The following is a 14,877-nucleotide window of genomic DNA, read 5'->3' on the forward strand; positions in this document are numbered from 1 at the left end:
GAGGCAACGAGACACACCTAAGGACTTTGGCAGCAGGATTTTGACAAACTCGTTGTGGTCCCCCACATGCAGGATGCTGTAGATGCTCGTGTTCATCAGCTCCTCCTGGTTGTACCTCAGGTACTGCGTCACGTTCTCAGACACAAACACCACGTTGCCTTCGGGGTTCACTACGAAGAAGAATCCATCTAGAGCCTGGTGGGGAGCAGGGCAGAGGGGAACACAATGCCAATCAGGTTAACCACGAGGTACCCACAAAATGAACTCCCTTTCAGAAGACACAGTTGGGTCATCCTGCATCCCCCTCAGGTCTTACACCTCTGCCGGTAGCAGCAAAGGGCACCTCTCAGCTCCAGCACCCAGCATTGCAAAGCACAGAGGGTGAACATCTTGCACAGAAACAAGCCCCACAGATGGGAACAAACCAAGCCCCTGCCCCAAGCCAAGCAGCAAACACCACAGAAGAGGCTGCAGTCTCTCTGCCTGCCTATGAGCCTAAGCAGGGATCTTCAGCCACCCAGAAGGTTGTAAAGCAGACAGCACCAGGCTCTGTTCAGAGGTCCACAAGGAAAGGAGGAGATTTTAAGAGGTTTCAAGGCAGGGAACCTCATGAAGATACCAAAAAAATAATTTCATCATGAAGGTGGCCAGGTAAGGGAAGAGGCTGCCCATGAGGGCTGTGAAATCTCCTTCCCCAGAGATAGTCAGCCTTTGGCTGGACTCAGGCCAATTACTCCAGTCAGACCTGCTGGCAGGAGCTGGAACCGCACAAGCTCCAGAGGTGTTTCCCCAACGACCTGAGCTAACGACTGCCAGAGGGGAGGCACAGTGAGAGCTTCACAGGAGCCGGGCAGCTCAGCCAGTGGTTACCAAGCACCTCCCTTGCTCTAAAGCACCCAAAGAAATGTAAAGCACAGACCTCCCCTGTGCCTCGGCAGCTCAAGATACCAAGGGCTTTACTGCTTCTCTTAATGGCCACAAATTCCACCCTCAGACTTCGTTTTCCATAGAATCATAGAATGTCAGGGGCTGGAAGGGACCTCAAGAGATCATCTGGTCCAGCCAGATGCATCATCGCTTCCCTTTTGTTTCTGATCACTCCTGGCTCCTCCTGTTCATTTCTTTTCTTTGGAGAGCTCTCCCCTTCCCACAGGCTTTCCAACATCCATTACATTTGCCTGCTGACTACTGTTTAGTTTAACAATGATCTACACGATTTAATTAATTGAGGCTCTAACACAATTTTCTATCAGCAGCTCTGCTATGGATTAGTCTCAGGCTGCATTTCACCACTGATTGAAGCCAGCATCACCCCTTTGGTTTAGTCCCCTCTGCACCACAACAGCTCTTTGTGCTGTCTGAAGATATCAGGTGCTGGACCTAGCTGAAAACTAATGCAAGGGCAAAAAAACAAACCAATAAATGCTGCCCACATCTGTCCTGAAGTGGCCCCCATGAACCCACGGGACATTTGGAGCTGGCAGAAGGCTGTGCGGTGGCTGGACCATCCTGCTTGGCAGCGGCCCATGCCTGCACCAGTGCAAAAGAATGGCACCAAGCAAGGCTATAGCAGATGTTCACTGGAGTCCTGAGGAGAAAGTTTGAGAGGCAGAGATGGCAAACAGGAGACTGTGAGAGTTATCAGTCCCCACAGCAACCTTCACCCTTCCCTGCTGCTTCCTTGGCAAGGGAGTGCTGCATGCTGTGCCCGCACAGCTGCTCCCGGGTTGACCACCGCAGTGGTCACCTGAGCCAGAGTAACATGCCAGCATGCTTCACATGCTAGCCTCCCACTGCTGCCCTGTCCTAGTCTAGTTCTAGTTCTATCAACCAAGGTAAGCAGCAGCAGCAGCCTTTCAAGCAAGCTGTGGCACTGAGACCTTTTGGAACCATTTCTGAACCCTGTCCCCAGACATGTGACACCACACTGAACAGCTTCTCTCCAGAGCTACTGGGACAGTGGGGAGACAACTAATGGACAACGTGCTGTAGGAGAAAACAGGAGAGCAGATATGCCTGCAGCTGCTGCACTGGGATGGAAACCACCCCCGTGTTCTGTGAGATGCTGCTGGCTTGCTCGTGGCCATCCTCACACTCTCATCTCCCATCTACTCCATGCTGTCACCAAGAAATACACTGAACTATTTCTCAGGGGCAGCTACCTTCCCCTCACCTTCCTCAGCTGGCAGCGCTCACTTTCCTGAGGATTCTTCACTTTTATTCTTTCATAAAAGCAGACAACTCCCTTCCTAAGCCAAATCAGCTAATGCCCTGCCCACCAGCACTGCTGCTTTTGTCACTGTTTGGCACTGGAAAAGGGGAGGTGTTGGAAGAGGTTGTGTAAAGAGGTTCCACTGAGACGAAATAATTTCACTTCCTCAAGGAGATGATGACACAAAGTCTCCAGTCTTTTAGCAGCAAATGCACAGCAACTTTCAGTCCTTTATTAAATTTAGTTTCCCAATCTTCTCATTAATGGGCAATGAAAGATAAATTTGAAGACAGTGATGTAAGAGAAGCCTGCTCACCCTCGTGTGAGAGCAAGGCAGCAACACAACAAACGGAACTGAAGCAACTCAGCTGTTACTTTTCCAAGAGAATGTTTTCACCCCCACCTGTCTGATCTGTCTTATGTTTAGTGCCATGATTTTGCAATCTGTGCTCTGTATGCAGTACAGAGAACTGTTCTGCCCTAGCACATCATGACAAACAATGCTAACACCTCGGCTTGCCACAGCAGGCACCTTGCCCCTGCAGCACTCAAACGACAGAGCAGCCATGCTTCTGCCAGAGCTCCTTCCTTTGGCCTGGTCCAGTGCTGTGTTTTGTCTAAAGCAACATTTATTCTTCCTTGCAGATAAAGTCCACAGTCAGAGCAGGAATAAATAGTTAGCAAGTGAGCCTGAGCAGCTAAGGCAGCAGATGACATCAGGCTCCCAGCTAACAACACAGCAGCACCAGCAGCACACTTAGAGCCTGGGTTTAACCAAGCAGCTTCATGAGGTACCAAGTAATAGCTAAACCCAGACACCTGAACTGAACACGTCCGTAACAGCTCTCCTGTGCCCTGGAGGGAAGAGGTGCCAAGATGCCACCCGACAGCTCAGCAAAGATGTGCAGTGCCAGGGAAGGGTCACCCAGGGGCGTGTTCCTCAGGGTGCAGTCAGTGCTCAGGTGTGACAGGTGTGACCAGATCCCCATGGTGTGGGACAATAAAACATGCACGGGCAGACACGCAGGGCTTGCTGCCAGCTGCAGCCTGTCAGTGGCCACAGCAGCAAGATTCTCTTTCTCGGCCCCTCCCCAGCCCAAGTCACTTTCATCACCAACAGAAATCTGCTGCCTGCTCCTCCATGCCACAACCCTACACAGCCAGGAGTGCTTGTCCCCCTCGGCTGCTCTTGGGCAGCACCTCTGGCCGCACTCTTTCATTCCATTACCCTGCTCTTCATTCTAGGGGAGCAGAAGTAGTGGTAAAGAAAAGGTTTTGTGCTCTTCACCTCAAGCATCATTGGTCCAAGTGCATCCTTGTCGATGACGCTCTGACCTGTAGATGACACATCTGCTTTTTGCACTTCATCTTCATTAGCTGCTGCTTTTTCTGCAACAAAGAAGAGGGTGTGTTAGTGCCAGGGCAGGGCTCTCAGTGACAAGCAGAGCCCCCGATGACCCAGGCCAGCCGTGGGAAAGGAGATGAAAAAGCCTCCTGTGGTGATTCAGCGGAGGCACAAGTGCCGCCTCAGCCGCTCAGTTCTGCCGCTCAGTGACACAAACGGAACGATCGCCGCTGCTCCTCTGCTGGCACAGCTCACAACGCTGGGCAAAGGCAAGGGCTACTTGTGGAGGTGCCACGAGCAAGAGTCAGGCTGGAGCTGCGTGAAGTGCCTGACGTGCCAGAGGCTGCCCAAGGTGCCCACAGCTGCTCTGTTTAGCAGGGCAAACGCAAGCTCAGTCTCCTGTCCTGGCGCCGGGCAGTAGCGGGCTCAGGGCTGTTCACACACACCCTCCCCCCTCGGCAGCTCACAGCTTTCACACTGCCTTGTTTTCCAATACGCTGCTAATGCCAAACGCAGTGCTCAGTGCTGCATCTGAGCATCACGGGCAAGAAAAGGACGATTTAAGGTTTCGGGAGCATAAAGCCACATATGACAAAATGTTCTATAGAGCATCGCAGCCCAGACCTAGCTCCGGAGGTAAGGGACAGTGGTGCACTCTGGACAGTGCAAATCAAGAGGTTTTCTAGCTCCTCTCAACTGATGGAGTGCACTCGTTTCTGCACTCCAGGATGAGGCTGGTGTTTAAAGCAAAAGTAATTAAGCCATAAAACTGCTGTAGAAAACACACTCTGTAAATTAATGAAAGAAGGAATTTTGGGTGCTAGCTCTACACTGAAAACATTCCACTGCTTTTTGAGCCATTATGGAACAGCTAGGGTGAGACTGCCATCCAGAACAGGGAAAGGGATTTTTACTATCATGTACCAGATTACTTCAGTACACATGAAAGCAGACTGAAATTATGGCCACAAAAACTCATGTTCTCTACAACAATAAACCAGAAGATTCACTGCAGGAACTGCTGAAAGCACCATGTGCAGACGGAGCAAAAGGCTTTGGAACATCACCCCTAGTGAAAATTGAAGCATCAGTCACACTGAAACACACCCAAGTGTCCAACATCTTCCACTGTAGATAAAGGTCCCTGGACTCCTTCCCTGGCAGAGGTTATGGGGTCAGTGTATGCTGTACAGACACATCAAAGGAGCTGCTGTCGACAGCCCTGGCCACCGGCACCGATCACTTGCCAGCAGCATGGTCTTGGTCACTCTTTTCTGGATTACTCCAGATCTTGCAAGCTTCTTCCTTTCAGAAGGACCATGAGCATCTGGCTGTCCTCACAGAGTGTCACACACCATGTACCTCCAGTGTGAATCATGAGGAAGCAAACTCACTGAAGATGGGCTGCAGTTGCTAGAATGATCTCAGATCTGCGCTTAGCACAGCCTGACAGAGATACCAGAAGCAGCCATTAACCTGCTTTGTGCCACTCGACCTCAGCAGGACACAAAACCAGGTTTGGACTGAGGACTGCAGTGGCATTTTCTTTTTCCTGATGTTTGTTCTTTTCTTTCTCCTCTCAGCAGAAAGCAGGGACAAGGTGTGATGGAAGCAAAGGGAATGACCCCTCTGTACTACAGCACAGCAGAACTGGTACTGTGTGGCACCATGTGATGGCGCAAAACTGAAAGGCTCCACAATTGTGAAAGAATTCCAAAAGATGCTAAAAATAGGGCTGAGTTTTTAATAAAGTGGGTGCTGATAGTTGTTTTCCATTTGTCCTGGTAACAGGGGTGCTCCTGGCTCCATGGTGCCCAACACCGCAACAGACACAGGCAGTGGCTTTCTGCCCTTGCCAGCCAGGCACCGGGAACACGGGGATCCCCTAGGTGCTGCAGATGGGTCTGGCAGTTCTGCAGATGGGTCTGGCAGTGCTGCCTCCTCGTTTCGCCTCTCCCCCAGCACTGCTACCCTTCCTGTTTCCACATCATACAAAACATCTGCTGCAGATGTTTGCCACTCTCACAACGGCAGAGCCCAGACCCACTGCCACTAGCGCACAGCACTCCTGGTGCCCACAGCGCTCACACACCCCCTCAGCACCCTCAGCGTCCACTGCTTTTCCTAACGAATTCCAGCTCCTGGTGCAAGCAGGGCTGCAAAAATGTAAAGTTTACTTTGCCTTTTAACTTCTTCGATCTTTCTAGGTTCACTAGGGGCCCTACAAACAACTCACAAGCAGTGAGGCTGACGTTTCTGCACTCCGTTAATGATATTTGAGTGATTTAGGAGTTAGGAAAACAGCAGCAGAGCTGTCTCCCAGGGCTGCCATGGCTCTGTTCAGCTGCAGGGGGCCAGGAGAGCATTTCCAGGGGTTCAGGCAGAGATGAGGTTTGGTGTGAGAAGGAAAACACAGCCCTGTGTGATGCAGGAGCTGAGCAGGTGGAAAGTGGCTGTCCATGACTGCACTTCCACACATGGGATGCTCTACTGGAAGGGGAACCCAGCCCACCCTCCTGTATGCAGTTACCAGGGGTAGGGCTCATCTCAGCTAAGTTACAGAGAAACAAACTTCACATGAAATAATTATTAGCTCTGCTCAATTAAGAGCTTAGCCTAGAGACAAGAAAATTTAAATAAAACAGAGGCACTCCTCAGAGAGCTACTCCAAAGAGCAAACACAGTCAATTAGGCAGCACCTCAGTGATGTGTGGAACTCAGGCCTCCAACCGTGGGCATGTTTACAGTTGTGCAAGCAGCAAGACATTAGAACACACATTGGCACTTTCAGCTGGGCACTTTCCTGATGCTCACAAACCGTATTTACTTTTCTGCATTAACAGACATAAGGGAGCAGGCAGAAAATGCCCTCACAGGTGGCCGCGGGAGAGCTCAGCAGGGAAGCCTCAAGCTTTATTTGCAGCTTGCTCCAGACTTGGAAGGCAAACTTTGTGAAATCATATTAGTCCAACAACAATCTGTAAGTCAGAGGAACAGAAGCTAACAGCAATAGTTTGAAGTTTCCTGCTACATTTTTCCTTAGGCAGCCTCCTGTTTTCCATGCTCCCAGCTCCAGCTCCATGTGTGCTCTCTGGTGCCTGCGAGTGGCCCCACAAGTGCTGCTGAGGGGCATCACTGCTGGGGTTGTGTTCCAGACCCTCCCTTCCCCACAGGTGTGGGCAGAGCCAGCTGGACCCTTAAAAAAGCTCTCTTCGTGCTGCTGTTCCACTCCAACTTCTTGAATAAAAGTAGGTACAGAAATATTTTCCCCTTCGTGCTCCCTGCAACACCAAAATGCAGTTCTGAAGCAAAGAATGGAGCTGCAGGCTCTGCAGGGATTGTGAAAGGATGAGGCACAATCTGAACGGGAAAACCTGCATCAGCACACCTTCAGTTTATTTTCATGGGAGCAACAGTTCAGGCTCTTCCCAGAACAAGAGGAGCAAATAAGAGCTGCTGCTGACAGCCTGTCCAGGGCTGCACCTGTGCTCCACAAATGCTGAGGACTGAGGTCAGCAGAAGAAACCTGTGACAGGCAGAATCCCATTTCCCCCCCAGTACTGTCTGTAACAGGTTTTCTTGGGTACTCCTCACAACTCCTCTCCACCACTTTCTGGAATTGCTACTGAAACGCCACAGCCAGCTCAAATCACACTCCCTCATCTATCTACTAAAGGTAGCAAACACAACCAGAGGGATTTCTTACAAGGGACACTAGAAAGCTCAGCTCTGCACAGCAGACAAATCACAGGATCAGGAGACATCCTTGCAACAGCAACGTCCCCTGGCAGTGCCTGTAAACGCCAGGCCGTGTTTGAATGTGTACCCCAGTATCGCAGTGCCCCTGCCCTAAGAGCAGCTCATCCACTCCATGCACAGCCAGCTGCTCATGTCTCGCCTTGCCCCTGCTTGTCAACTCAGTTTGCCCTGTGTGGCCCTTCTGATCCCTGCTGAACTGTCATGGAAAAATCAAACCCAAACAAACAACGGAGGAAGCTGAAAGTATGCAAGTGACCAAAGAACAGGGTGGATGCAGCACCAGGAGCAGTGCTAACACCTACAGAAGTGCATCCAGCAAGCTCTGACAGCTCAGCTGTCACTGCAGGTTGTGGCTGTGTGACGGGGTACCCATCACTCCCATCGAGGTTGGTTTTCTTCCCTGAAGCCAATTATTTTTTTTAGAGCCCAGAGCCCAGGTCACAGCAGCTACTTCAGCAACCAGCTTGGTGGGCAGCCTGTGCCACGCCTGTGAACAGAGCTTGCTACTAGGGAGCGCATGATGCAGAGCTTACCTTTCCATCACAGCTGGCCAGGAGACACCAGACTCCTGAGGATATTTTTCCTCTAGAAACTACAGATCAGGTCTCACAGAACAAAGTGTGCAACATCTCAGGAAGGTTTCAGGAGGTAAAACAAGGGAGAATTATGCATCTGCACCAGCCTAAAATTAGCAGAGCTGCCATATGGCCCAGTGAAGCCAGCAGCACGTTCTTATTCATGAGGAAGCACTCTGACAACACAAAACCAGAAGGCCGTCCTGTGCTCCCCAGACGTGTTTATCTTTTCACCACTAAGGCACGATCCATCAGCAGCTGCTGAAATCTCCTGCAGTGCCTGTTACAGCTGCACTGCTCCTCGGCTCTGCTGCTTGCCGTGGCAACCCTGCAGCGTGGCTTCAGCAGCCCCTGGCACAGCCCCCCAGGCTCCCCACCACTGCCACAGGGACGTGTCTGTGCCCATCTGCCTGCCTGCCCAGCCGAAAGCCAGGAAGCTCTCCTGGCAGTCTCCAGACTCTGAGCACTGCCTGCTCTCAGGAGGTTCACTATCAGTAGCCAGTGCATAAAATTTTCATGGATGCTGAAAGCAAAGCAAGCAGTGGAAAGCCAGGATGGGCTTCGGAGCAGCGGCGGAGGGAGGGGACAGCACAGAACGACAGCGGCTTCGTTTCCCTGAGTGACTTTGACAGCTCTCCATTACTTTCTTTCACACACATCAGCAGTTCTGTTACCCAGCACAACTTCTGCAACAAGTCCAGCCTGGGAAGTAATTGCCTCCAACTCAGCTAAACTGGAACACAGACAACAATAACGGAATTCAGTCACCAGTGCTGGGCAGAAAGCAGCCTGCTCCCTCTGCACTTCAGATCAAGCACACTGTATCCATACACTGCAGTGTGCACTTCACTGCCTTCGCCTTGCCTGCTCCTCTTTCTCATTCCCAACCTGCCTGTCTCCCCTATCATCACCCCTTCTTTTTGCTCTCAGCAGTCTCTCTCAGAGCTGAGGAAGAAGACCCCTGTCAGTGGTGGATGTGTCCCCCCCCTCCCCTGCCCCAGGAACCCCATGAGCTGGTGTGTCAGTGCTGTGCTGCCAGCACCCAGATCCACCTGGAGGCTGAGTCTCACCACAAAAGCACTGAAAGACCTTCTCAGAGACCTCTCATTCTGGGTTTAACAGTGGCAACTGAAAGTGACATTTCTGTACAGCAAGAACACCGCCTGCAGAAAGACCTACCTGCTGTCCCCAGGTTTAGTTCTTAATGCAGTGGCACCTGAGATCACCTCAGGTGGTCACCAAGTTCTGCTGAGTTAAGAACTGGGGACTGAAGCTCAGAATTCCAACCCACTTGCTGCTGCTGCTTAACTGAAGAAAGGCTCCTCTCCAGGAGTCCCCATCCTGACCCATCCCCAGCACATGGTGAAAATACAAACAGATTAGTCCTGGCATTTTTATTTATCAGTACAGGCACAGAATGATAGCTGCCACTCTGACACTTCAGTGACATCTAAGCAAGAGGCTAAAAGCAATCCTGGATCCAGAAACTTTCTCACTCTGTATCTCCTCCTCAACTGTGAGGATATCTGAAGCCAAGATGTTATGAGTGGAAAGTGGGTTTTCATCACTTGACCATGGAATTAAAGCTCCCACCATGACTATCAGCTGTTGAACCCCTGGGCATGCTTGCACTGTAACCTCTTCCGCCAAGCCCTCCAGAATGTATGCCCATATTCCCCTTTGTTTAGCCTCTATTGTCTCTGCAGTGTGCAACTTTGGAGGCTGTTTAGAAACAGAAGCATTCCTGTCACTGTAAGGAAGGCAGAAGGAAAACCAAATATTCCATGAGAACCTCTGTGCTTCTGCATGGTACTCACTTAAAGGACTCTCTAAGCCCAAATCCTTTCTGAACCTGTGGTTAAAGCTCATTCCACGCCTGTCATCAGTGGCCACACAACTCTACCTTTGCCATGAGCACAGCATGGCTGCTGGAAAACAGGGAACCACCACTGGCACTGTTAAAGATTCTCTCTAGCTTGGAGAGAGCTTTTTCATCACCCTGCAAAAGTCTGGCTGATCTTGTGGATGATCCACATGGAGACAACACCAATTTTAATTGCATCAATTTGCTCTTGTGCCTGCTAACAGCACCGATGAGTATAAATGGGCTCCTCTCAGCGGACTGAACCTGCTCACAGATTCGCTAAGGAGGTACTAGAGCTCCTCCTCTGTGTCAGACAGGCAGAAGGCATCAGCATCTGGGCTTAAATAACTCAGCTTACACAGAACAACAGCACACAAGCACCATCACTTTCTCTATTTTCTCAGGCAGCTTTCTTAGTTCTTCCCTGCTAAAAAACTTTGGCCTACTTTAAACACAATTCCCTAAACCAGGGGAGACCTCCTGGCCAAGGAAGCTCCATGTCCTGGCAGTGAACTCTGCCTGGCTGATGACTCTCCACCCCTGAGCTCCTGATGTGGAGCAGGCTGGCTCCATTTGCATGGTGTTTGCTCAGCAAACGTGGCTTCGACCAGGAAATGCTGACGACTCAGGGCTGACTCCAGGCACATCTCTCCTTGGTACGAGGGCTGGCACTGCAGCTCTGCAGCCCAGGCCCTGCCTCAGACCAGAGAACCCAGGACTTTTTCCTTCAGTCTGCAACTGACTTGTTGGCTTGCAGACAGGGATGCAAATGTCTGCCCCTCACTCTATCTGCACCAGCAGGTGAGACCTCTGGTAGCTGTCATTGCCACAGAATCGGGGGGCTGCCTCAGCTCCTCAGGACACTGGCTTTTGAGCCAAGGATCTAAGTTCTGAGCCACTTGTAGACAAGTACTCAAAAAGAACAAACCAACCCCCTCACAAACAAACCCAAACCCACCAGAACAAAAAACCCAACATACCATCAAAGCTGACCTAAGAAGCCAAACCCCCTACCTTCGAAAGGGTTTCAGCTGCTGAGGTGAAGAATCTTTGCTCCTTGTCTCCAAGAAAGGATAAATGGTAACACTCACAGCCACAAGTGCCCTGGGAGAGGCTCATTGCACCACAGCTCACAACAAGCCCAGGAAAGCAAATCTCCCTCAGGTACAGTCAACGGAGGCTTTATAGAGCTCTGGCTTCTCTGTATCACTGAGAGGAAGAAAAAGCTCACTGTGCATCCTTACAGATGAGACTACCAACTGCAAAGGTGTTCTGAACATCAAGCACCATGCTCTGACAGGCTGTGTTGCAAGGTTCAGTCAAAATCAGCCTCTCCAGCAGCTAGACAGATGGGGACTCACCTTTCTAGCTTAACAGCAATCACAACAATCCTTGCTATCAATCAGTGCAGCACTCACTGCTCACTGAAAAGTTCTGTCACATTTCCTGAAACTATTTGGTGATTTCTTAGTGCAGCACTAAGGGAAAAAACAGCCTCAGAGGGCCAACACTGAAGGGAACCAAACTGTCACTGGCATGGGGACACTGGGCCCAGAGTTACAGCCAAGGGCACACTGAAGGCAAGAGAGCAGAACTGGGGAAGAAGTGAAAAAGACAGGAAAAAAAAACAGCAAAGGCTGGGCAGTAAGGTCTTCATCAGAAAGGGCAGAAACAAGGAGCACAAAGAAAACCTACTCTGCATTAAACTCCCTTCCTGACAGCTAGTGACAAGAGCACTGTGCTCAGAAAGTCAGAGAGATCCCGAGAAATGACCAAGGACAGAAAAAGACATATATATGTATAATATATTTTACATATATGTAATCAAATATTTTCCCCAGGCTAAGGAGGTGAAAGAGTTTGTACAGGAGAAGAAAGACAGGAAGGATGCTATGTTATTGGCACAAAGCAGCTGGAGATTTTCCCACCCAACAGCGAAGCAAACCAAGAGCAGCCTACACGAGGGTCCTGCAGAGTGTGCCATGCTACATTCACAATTTCCAGCCTTGCTGTCTTTTCCTCTTTGGGCTTTTTTGGGGGTTGGGTTTTTTTTTCATTTCCAAGCAGATCAACTGTTATATTGAAGCACACTTCCTCTCCAGGGCTGAACGTGGCCCGGAGCTGATGTGACACGGAGTGAGCTGTCTCTGGGAGGCCTCTCCCTCAGAAGGGCCATGGAGCTGCAGGCTGTCCCAAGTCTTTCTAGGAAATTGTGCCTCAGAAGGAAAAGTGCCAGTGCAAGGCTCGTGCTCTTCATGCTCAAACATCCACAGGTGCCAAGGGACACTCGAGTTGTCCAGCTGGACCCCTCTAAGGCATCTCAGAGCACTTCACACAGTCAACTCTTGCATGACCCCAAGAACCTGCCCTGAATGGCAACAGGCATTTTTCAGGACACTCAAAGCTGCCGTGGGGGGCCAAGACACTCCACCATTTTCTTCTCCCCTGTCAGATCAGCAGCACTGCCTAGGGCCACCAGACAGCCACAAGTGCAGGAGCCACACCACTCACACACAGAATGTCTTCCTTCTGCCCACTCTACACCTCCCCTCTTCCAACTTAAAGCCACTGCCCTCACCCTGTTACTCACACCTCACTAATAAACCCTCCATCTTGGCCCCTTTAAGTGCTGAGAGGCCACAATGTGGTGTCCCCAGGGACTTCTCTCCAGGCTGAACAGCTCCAGATCTCCACAACTGAGCCCAGCATGGCCACAGCAGCAAGTCACACAGGAGTCTTCAGCTCCTGAGACTGACTCATTACAACACTGCTGCACAGGGTTGCTGAGGTGCCACAACCTGTGTGTAAGAGACACAGCCCCAGCAAGTAAGCAAGCCCCATGGAATGCTCCACTGGGTGGATCTGCCTTTCTCCAGAGCCAGCAAAGATGCTGATGGGTTGCAATACCTAAACCCAGCTTAGATTCTTCAGCACATTGATGGTTCCCTGGAGACATGCAAGCAATAAAACCAACAGCCCTAGATACTTGGCCAAAAAGCTTTACAACATGCAGAGGGAGATCAAAGCCCCTTTCAGTGCATCCCTCTCAGCTGTAGGTAGAGAAGACAGCAAAGCAAGCTCAGTAATAAGAGCTGTTTGGTAAATGTTCTGCACAAATGGCTTGGATTCACAGCACAAACTCCTCTGACACTTAATTCAGTCTTGAAATGCCATTGGGCTGAAAGCACAGCACACAGAAATAACAACAGCCATGCAGGACCCCCTGAAAAAAAATCCCCTGTAAAACAAGGTGGTCAAAGTGGCCTGCAGAAAAGGAAGCTTTGGTAAAAGAAACTCATCTGCATTTGCCCAGGGACTAAACCACCTCAAACCCCAGACTAAAACAACAGGCAACGGTCACATCTTCCAAACAGATTTAATTCTTCTGATGAACTCAGTCCTGTGCAAGTATTTATAACTGGCTCTCAAACTGCAACAGAACACACCACAACTGAAGGATCTTTGAAGTGCACACTGTGAGAAACAATCTGGAGATAGCAGATGCCACAGTGCAAGTGTCTCTTTGCATAGAAGATAGATCAGGCCACCATTACTCTCAGTCAGACACTTACTACAGCACAAGTTCTAGCCCAGAAAAGCCTGGCATGGCAAATGAACACGATCCTCTCTTCTTTCCTTCCCCACCCTCACTCCTGGAGCCTAGAGCAGCCTCCTTGTGACAGCAGCAGCTCCAAAGCATGCTGCTTTCAGAGGCTGTAGGAAGTGCTGAGCTGCCTGAGCTTTGCTAAGCCATGGCCTCTGCGGTGCAATCCCAGACAAGACCAGGAAGGAAACTGGTCAGGAATTTATAGTATCTCTCTCAAAAATCCAAACCCCCTACTAAAACTTCTGAGTAACAGCAATGACCAAGGAGTCCTCACCAAGTGAATCCAGGGTGGCTTTGACAGAAGCCAGGGCAGAACCCCCGCACAAGCAGGGAGCCCTTTCCACACAGCCGTGTTAGTGCAGCCACCTGACAACTGCAGGAGGTTCCTTTAGAGGACTTCTCTGAACAGGGTTTGTAAAGAGGCTGCATTAAAAATCCAACACACCCCTACTTAAGAACCTGAAACTGCCCTAAGCAGTGCTGCTTTCACCTGCCCAGGCAGGGCTGTGTCACAAAACCCACCTCCCAGAATTTAAACTTTCTAAACCATTTGGGTTGTTTCTTTAAGTAAAAACATACTGAAAGAAAAGAAATGCAGAACTAATCCTCAAGACAAAGAATAGGAAGAAAAAGTGTCACGTTTTCTGGTTCACACTTGTAAAGGCCCTATCTAGAGACTAGAACTGTGTCAGACCTATTGTAGTTGAGGATATGATGTCACCATTTAAGGGATGCAGACAACTTTGTCACAATATCTATTCATACCAACAAAGGGCAGCAAAAAGGAGCATGCAGGATGCCTCCACAGCCCACTCTCTCAGGTCATTCCTATTTTGCATGGACTCCTCATCCATGCAGGAGTCTCTAAGTAGTCTTTTTTCCCTCATAGCCACGTGCCAGTTTGACCTTTCTCAATCCCAGCTGCTTTCAGTCACCAGACACCACAGATCAGGCTGATTTTCTCCCTCTCTCTCTGCAATTCCTGAGCTTTCTGTGAAGTTTATTTTTAAAATGCTGGGTATGACACCTCACACACCCTGCTCCCAGGCCACTACAGCATTTTCCACTACCAGTTAACGAAAAACCTGGGAATTTACTAAAGAGAAGCTGAAGAGACTATCAGGTCTGCCCAAAATAGAGCAACAATCAACACAGAAAACATTCAGAGTCAATTATTTTTTCCTCTTACCTTGTTCTTTGATCTGACGAATTTGCTTCACAGTTTCTTTCAAGATTGCACATTTGTCAGGTTTAAAGTTAAAGTTGTCAATATCATTAAAATTTGCAAAAATCAGCTCTGCAAGCTCTTCTATGTACTTATTCTCTTGCTCACGATTGCGTTTCTCAGTGCTTCTCTTGGGGCTGCAAGAGGAGCATGTAACAACACAGGATTTAATGTCAGCTCGCTCACCTGCTGGCCAGCTCAAAGATGAGCTCAGGTGGCTTGAGAGGACTCTAACTGACCTAGAGAGAACAGCCCACTCCCAGCACAAACACAGAACTGATGACTGCCTG

The 14,877-nt window shown here is 49.9% G+C and overlaps 1 protein-coding gene across 5 annotated transcripts in view; it reads right to left on the bottom strand.

Annotated features, from left to right (window-relative positions):
- Positions 1–14,877, bottom strand: part of NCOA2 (nuclear receptor coactivator 2) — a 120,341-nt gene that overhangs the window by 34,831 nt on the left and 70,633 nt on the right. For all 5 annotated transcript variants that reach the window (XM_064170732.1, XM_064170731.1, XM_064170733.1 and 2 more), the window contains 3 exons: positions 14,552–14,724; positions 3,501–3,601; positions 18–195 (listed from right to left, as the gene is read on the bottom strand). In XM_064170732.1, coding sequence (XP_064026802.1) covers positions 18–195; positions 3,501–3,601; positions 14,552–14,724 — 452 coding nt within the window. The remainder of the gene's footprint in view (positions 1–17; positions 196–3,500; positions 3,602–14,551; positions 14,725–14,877) is intronic.

This window comes from Pogoniulus pusillus, chromosome 34, assembly GCF_015220805.1.
Source record: "Pogoniulus pusillus isolate bPogPus1 chromosome 34, bPogPus1.pri, whole genome shotgun sequence".
Classification (NCBI taxonomy): Eukaryota; Metazoa; Chordata; class Aves; order Piciformes; family Lybiidae; genus Pogoniulus; species Pogoniulus pusillus.